The 6225-nt window shown below is 37.4% G+C and overlaps 1 protein-coding gene across 1 annotated transcript; it reads left to right on the top strand.

Moving 5' to 3' along the window:
- Positions 471–4792, top strand: LOC107645715 (protein ENHANCED DISEASE RESISTANCE 4). Its single transcript, XM_016349797.2, has 5 exons — positions 471–1209; positions 1381–3451; positions 3548–3608; positions 3695–3918; positions 4337–4792. The coding sequence occupies exons 1-5, from the start codon at positions 1095–1097 to the stop codon at positions 4389–4391; spliced, it is 2526 nt and encodes an 841-aa protein (XP_016205283.1). The 5' UTR covers positions 471–1094; the 3' UTR covers positions 4392–4792.

Genomic DNA, 6225 nt, shown 5'->3' on the forward strand with positions numbered 1-6225 from the left:
TTAAAAAATTAAAAAAATTGCATTACACAAATCGGACCGTCCAATTTGTATTTTAAATAATTAAAAAAAATTTAATAATAAAATCGGACCATCCGATTTTTGTTTTCAAAATAAAAAAAATTTAAAAGTACAAATCGGACCTTCCGATTTTTCCTCCCATACAAATCGAACCATCCGATTTGTGTTCATAATTTTTTTAACAAAGAAATCGGACAGTCCGATTTCTTCACTTTATGGTTCAGAAAAAATTATCCCACATTCATGTCTAACACCACCCACCTCCATACCTATGCACAACACATACACAATCTGCATATCCAAAAAAATGAGTCCTAATTTTAATGTTTAATTTTAATATATAAATGATATTTTTGAATTAGTATTTAGTTATTTACAAAGCGGAAACAAAAAACGATTCCAAGTAGCAATGAAAAAAGCCACCTATTAGAAGCCCCTCTCTCTCTTTCTCTGCTTTGTGCTTTTCAGTTTCAGAAATCAGGACCGTTGTCCATTCCCAATGCACTCACATTACAATTACATAAAACAACAAAGACATCAATCTCCACTACGTCGTCGTTTCACTGCTCCCATCCCTTCAATTTTTGGACTCAATAATTTGGCTCTTCTCCTTGTTTCTTGTTTCTTGGCCCCCAGTACTACTCAGTACTACCACCACCCTATTACTATTAGTATAAATAAATTAATTAAATAAAAGTTACCATTTTTCAGTAATTCTCATTCTGCGTTGGAATTTCAGAGTTTAATCATCTCACAAAATTCAAAGATTCCCGCAAGAAAACTTGTCCCCACTCTCTCTGTCTCTGTGTTCTTAGTTAGAAAAATAGCCTAAAGAAGAAGCAGCTGAAGCAAAAGAAAAAGAGAAAAAGGAACTGTGTTAGGCTTTCGCTTTCTCTCATTAAGGCTTGCTTATTGTTATTGGTGTTGAGAACGAAAGCTTTGAATAACAACCACTCTCTTCGTCACTTCCCTTTCTCTAACGTTGTTCTTTCCAACAAGCCAAGTTTTCACTTTTTCTTTCCACAAAACGCACTCTTTTTCCCTTTTATTCCTCATGTGATTCCACCTTCACAGCAATGGCGGATTCCACCAAGGTGCGCTTGGTGCGCTGCCCCAAGTGTGAAAATCTCCTTCCTGAGCTTGCTGATTACTCTCTTTATCAATGCGGTGGTTGCGGTGCTGTTCTTCGAGGTACTCTTCTTCTTCCTCTCACATTTCGTTAGTTTTTCACTGTTACGATAATCATGTTGAGTGCCCCAGTTGCATCAAACTATATATTAGTCATTTGTTTTCTGCTCAGGAACAAAAAAATGGTTTTGATTCTGATTCTGATTGTGGTTGAACTTTGATTTTGATTTGCAGCGAAGCTTAAAGGTTATGTAAGTGGCAGCTTGTCAGAGAAGTCTGATGAGGGAAAGGTTGGAGGAGATTCTGGAAAACGAGAAAATTCTTTGGAGAAAAGCGTAGTTGCTCCCAGTTATACTTCAGATGTTGATACTAAGCCAGATAATGGATATGAGAGTTTGCCGAGTCAATCGAACGAGAAAGGTGTTGATGTCAGTGGCAGCAAAGATCAAGTGGGTAAAGCAATAGGAAGGGAAGGGGAGGAGGCCGAGTCATCGAAATTCTCTGGGAGAATGTTTAGCCGGCGAAATGGAGACAAGTGTGAGATGGAGGGGATTTGGAGAAAGCCTAGAGCTGATATGGAAAGTGTGAGATTTTCCACTTCAAATCATCCTGATGAGGGCACTTCAAATAGCTATAATGATACAGGTGGAGCAAACAAGGTTCAGAATGCTGAGCAAGATCGAACCGAGCTTCTAAGGAAGTTGGATGAGTTAAAGGGCCAGCTAGGTAAATCTTCTGAAGCAGTTAGTGACTCAAAAGAGAAAGTTCGTCCCGATGAAAGGATGATTCCTCCAGATCCTTGGTTTCCGGATGGATCATCAAGGCTAAACAGGACTTCAAGACAATTTTTTGGCACTGACAAACATGTTGCAGGTCCCCCATACTTCAATTATTGCCATGATCCATATGCTTATACTAGCGGTCATGAAATGGCTATGCCCAACTTCCATCCTGCAATGCATAATCTGAATCACATTCCTGGATATGGAGATCCTTATGCATCTCAAATGCTGAGGAGAGGTCCACATCAATTCCTACAACAATCAATGCATCCTTACTTTCCCGGACGCTATGTTGATAGTAGTACAAATTATGAACCATACACACATAATGCGATGCTTCACCCATCTTCTTGTTCTTGTTTTCATTGCTATGACAACAAACGCAGAGGTCCAGTGCCTGCACATCCTGGCCCATTCGGTAATAGCAGATTTCCTGATACCCCAAATGATCCTATGTTATACAATCACGGTCCACATGCTAGAACTGCCATTCCTCCAAAGCAGTTGCATAATAGATGGCCTAGTGATTTCAACTCTGAGATGAGTGGTTTTGTGCGAAGCCGTCCCCGAAAAGTAATGTTAGCTAGTGGCAGACAGCATTGCCGTCCCATAGCCGGTGGTTCTCCCTTTATTACATGTCATAATTGCTTTGAGCTATTGCAGCTGCCTAAAAAGGTGATGGTTATGTTAAAGGGTCATCGGCAGAAAGTGCGATGTGGAGCTTGTTCCACAGACATAATTTTCACTGTCATCAACAGCAAGTTAGTTGTTTCTTCTCATCCGGAAAGGGCTGATGATGGCTCTAATGAGGTTGTAAGTAGGCGGATGTTTCATCCACGTGGTCACATGAACAGGAGTGGTGTTAACTTCTCTTCTGATGATTATTCTGGTTATGAGTTCCACTCAGTAGACAGAGAACCTCTTTCTCTGGTTGCAGGCCCAAGTTCAAATTCTAACAAGTCCCAGGATATGCAAAGCTTTCATTCTTCATCTCCCAGCACCTCTGAAGACGAAAATAGTCTAGAAATGATGACTGCTCCAAGTGATGCAACTAAGGCCATTAACGGGCCAAGCAAAGGCTCTTCCTCTCCTCCTGCTGGCTCACCTTTGCAAGAGTATTTCGATTACTCTAACAATAATTATGCAGTAAATCGGTTTGGAAAAGGCAACCGAAGTAGTCGCTCAGAACAAGACAAGGCCAAAGTTGACAAGGTTACATCACGGCAGAATTCTCTAAAGGAGGCAGCAGTTGCAACTGAGATGGATGTCCATGACTATTCTAACACTGCTGTCTCCCTGGATTCTAGAGATGCAAGCCGCGAACATGATCATCCTAAATCCAACAAAGGGACTGACTCATTTTTGGCAAATATTATCAAGAAAAGCTTCCGAGATTTCTCTCGATCTGCTCAAACGGATGATCGAAGCAAAATTAATGTTACTGTAAATGGGCACCCCATTTCGGATCGTGTAATTAAGAAGGCCGAGAAGCTAGCTGGACCAATCCAGCCTGGAAATTATTGGTAAGTATGTTTTTGCAGTCAACTATAGATATAAATCTTGTGCTTATTACTTATATTGTGTACTAATGGATTTGCCTTTATACAACTGCTTATTAGGTATGATTTTCGGGCTGGATTTTGGGGTGTCATGGGTGGACCTTGTCTTGGAATAATTCCTGTAAGTTCTACCACTTTGTTTTCTCTGGTGAGTGTATAATATTCCTAGTGCAATAATTGTAACCAGTATCTTGAATTTGCTGGCAGCCATTTATAGATGAGTTCAATTATCCTTTGTCGGACAAATGTTCCGGTGGAAACACTGGTGTTTTTGTAAACGGTAGGGAGCTTCACCTAAAAGATTTGGATTTGCTTGCTGGAAGGGGACTTCCCACTGAAAGAGACAGATCTTATATCATTGAAATTTCTGGGAGAGTCCTGGATGAAGACACAGGAGAAGAGCTAGAGAGCCTTGGAAAGCTTGCGCCAACGTAAGTGCTTTGTTTCTGCTGATTCTGTCCTTATATTATGTAGTAACTTATCTCTTTGTATCTAATGCACTTACGCTTCTAATGTTACTTAGAATTGTAGGATGCTTTAGTTATTATTTATTAACTATAAGATCTCTCTGCTTTATTAAGGGATGTTGTGCAATGCTTGCTTTACAGTATGCCTTTTTGTCTTCTCTCTTCACTACTTTATCTATCATATTTTAAGTTTGATTGCTGTTTGAAGGTGGTAGAAGAGATTTATCTGTCTTCATTCTTCACCAGAACTAAGTCTTACTTCCTTTTCTTTTTAATTAAAAAAAAAGTGCATAATTTCAGTTTTGTTTGCTTATTGCTCAAATTGTCCTGGTATTTGACTCCTTATATGATTGTTTACACCACAATTTTATTTTTTTTACAGAGTTGAGAAAGTGAAGCATGGATTTGGCATGAAAGTACCTAGACCAGTTGCATAATCAAATGTAGAAACAAATACTGTTGTAGGTTTGGGAAGAGGAATTTTGTGCCTTCCTTGTGAATACTCCGCAACGTTATTTGGTATCAGAACATTCAACTAGTTTGGAAATGCTTACAAGATTACTTGAAAATCGAAATCCCCCTATATGTAGTGATTTTGCTCATGCTCATGAAGTGGATTTAGATTACATATTTATGTTTATTAGAAAAACTGCATGAGGAGTTCTGAGATTGATAATGTCAAGAAGTTTTAGGAGTAGTTCTTGATTGAGCAGCAAGGCTTGCATCTAGTGTAGAATTTGATGTGTAAAAATTTAATTTATTCCTTTGAGTTTATAATAGTAAATTTGTAGTGAACCATGGAAGTTATATTTTAATATGATCTAGAATTTTTGAAAGATTATTGTGAATTATTTTATCTTAAGTACATGCATTGGTGACATATGATTTTGAAGTGTCATGTGAAGTGCAGTGTTAGAGGGGACATAACAGTATAACACATTACCCCTTTGTTGTAACTTTTAAAGGACATTATAAGCTGGTTATAGATGTAGGAATCAATGCGAATTTTTGTTTTCGAAGTTTTCTTATATCCCAGTATTTTATACTAATTTCAATTCATAACCTTATTTTCCATCCTCTGAAGGTGAGTTGGAAAATAGAGTCCTTTTGTTATGGAACCTTATTTCCAACTAGAAAGTAGGGAAAAAAAAGGGAGAAAGTAGAGAAATCAAAAGGGCTTGTTTCTTGTTAGTGTAATCCAACCAGATGGATGTATATCAGGATGCCTCCCCCATCTTTTATTTTTTTTTTAATTTCTTTTATCTAATACAGTATTATATATGTATGTGACTATATATGCATGCAGCATCATATGAAGAATTAAATATTATGAAAAGAAGGATGCATGAGATGGCATTGAGCTTTGGTGGTTCACTTTATTTTATTGATTCCACTGCAAGGCACATCAGAGTCAAATGGCAAAGTATTTATATATTATAATGGAGATGGGATCTCTTGGGACATGAAGGTTGTCTACATAATTAACTCATCATAGCTCTATAATCTCTTAATTCATAGCAACATTTGGTCCCCCACCATAGCTAAAACATAAGCTTTTTCCATGCTAATTACAGCTTCATGAGTGTGATTACTATTAATCTATTATATCTGTTACCTTCTTAATCCTGTCTTGTGGTGACTTTCACGGTGGTCCCCACTTAGTATTTTGACATAGCATTAGCATCGTTGTAAACCTTGATGAATTAAAATTATGAACCTTATTAAAGGCATATGGGATCATGTCTAACAAGAAGGGAGATTATGCTGAAATTGCATGCATTATAATCACCTAAGAAGTTAAGTGACGTGCATAAAAAAGAGAAGGAATTGGAATAAAGTTCGGAGAATAAAGGCATCAACGTTAGTTTAATGTAAACGTTAATTAAAGAACTTCTTGATCTGATTAGCACTGACATCCATATAACAACCCCATAAAATCTTTTTACTGCAAAAGCATGTAAAGGAAAAGACACGGAATCAAATATCCATAAAATCTAAAATCCGTCATTGATATAGCTTTGATGAATTGATGTTAATAAACTAAAAGACACGCATAAACCAAACGAATAAAGAGAGTACAAGTAGCCAAGTAGCCAGCCACATCAACAGCAAGATTATTCAATGGCATATATGCCATATATGTGGAAAGAATATATTCTGAAAAAGCAAAAGTTGATTGAATATCATGTAATGGCTAATGTCAGCTGTGCTGTGGATACATCAATCCACTAACCTTATGATATGAGCTCTGTAGAAATATACATTTTTCAA

Source organism: Arachis ipaensis, chromosome B06, assembly GCF_000816755.2.
Source record: "Arachis ipaensis cultivar K30076 chromosome B06, Araip1.1, whole genome shotgun sequence".
NCBI lineage: Eukaryota > Viridiplantae > Streptophyta > Magnoliopsida > Fabales > Fabaceae > Arachis > Arachis ipaensis.

Bases quoted from the DNA above. Each gene is read 5' to 3' on its own strand.
- LOC107645715 (XM_016349797.2), top strand. From the start codon at position 1,095: ATGGCGGATTCCACCAAGGTGCGCTTGGTGCGCTGCCCCAAGTGTGAA. The intron at 3,452-3,547 runs GTAAGTATGTTT...ACTGCTTATTAG, and splicing joins ATCCAGCCTGGAAATTATTG to GTATGATTTTCGGGCTGGAT. The intron at 3,609-3,694 runs GTAAGTTCTACC...ATTTGCTGGCAG, and splicing joins CTTGTCTTGGAATAATTCCT to CCATTTATAGATGAGTTCAA.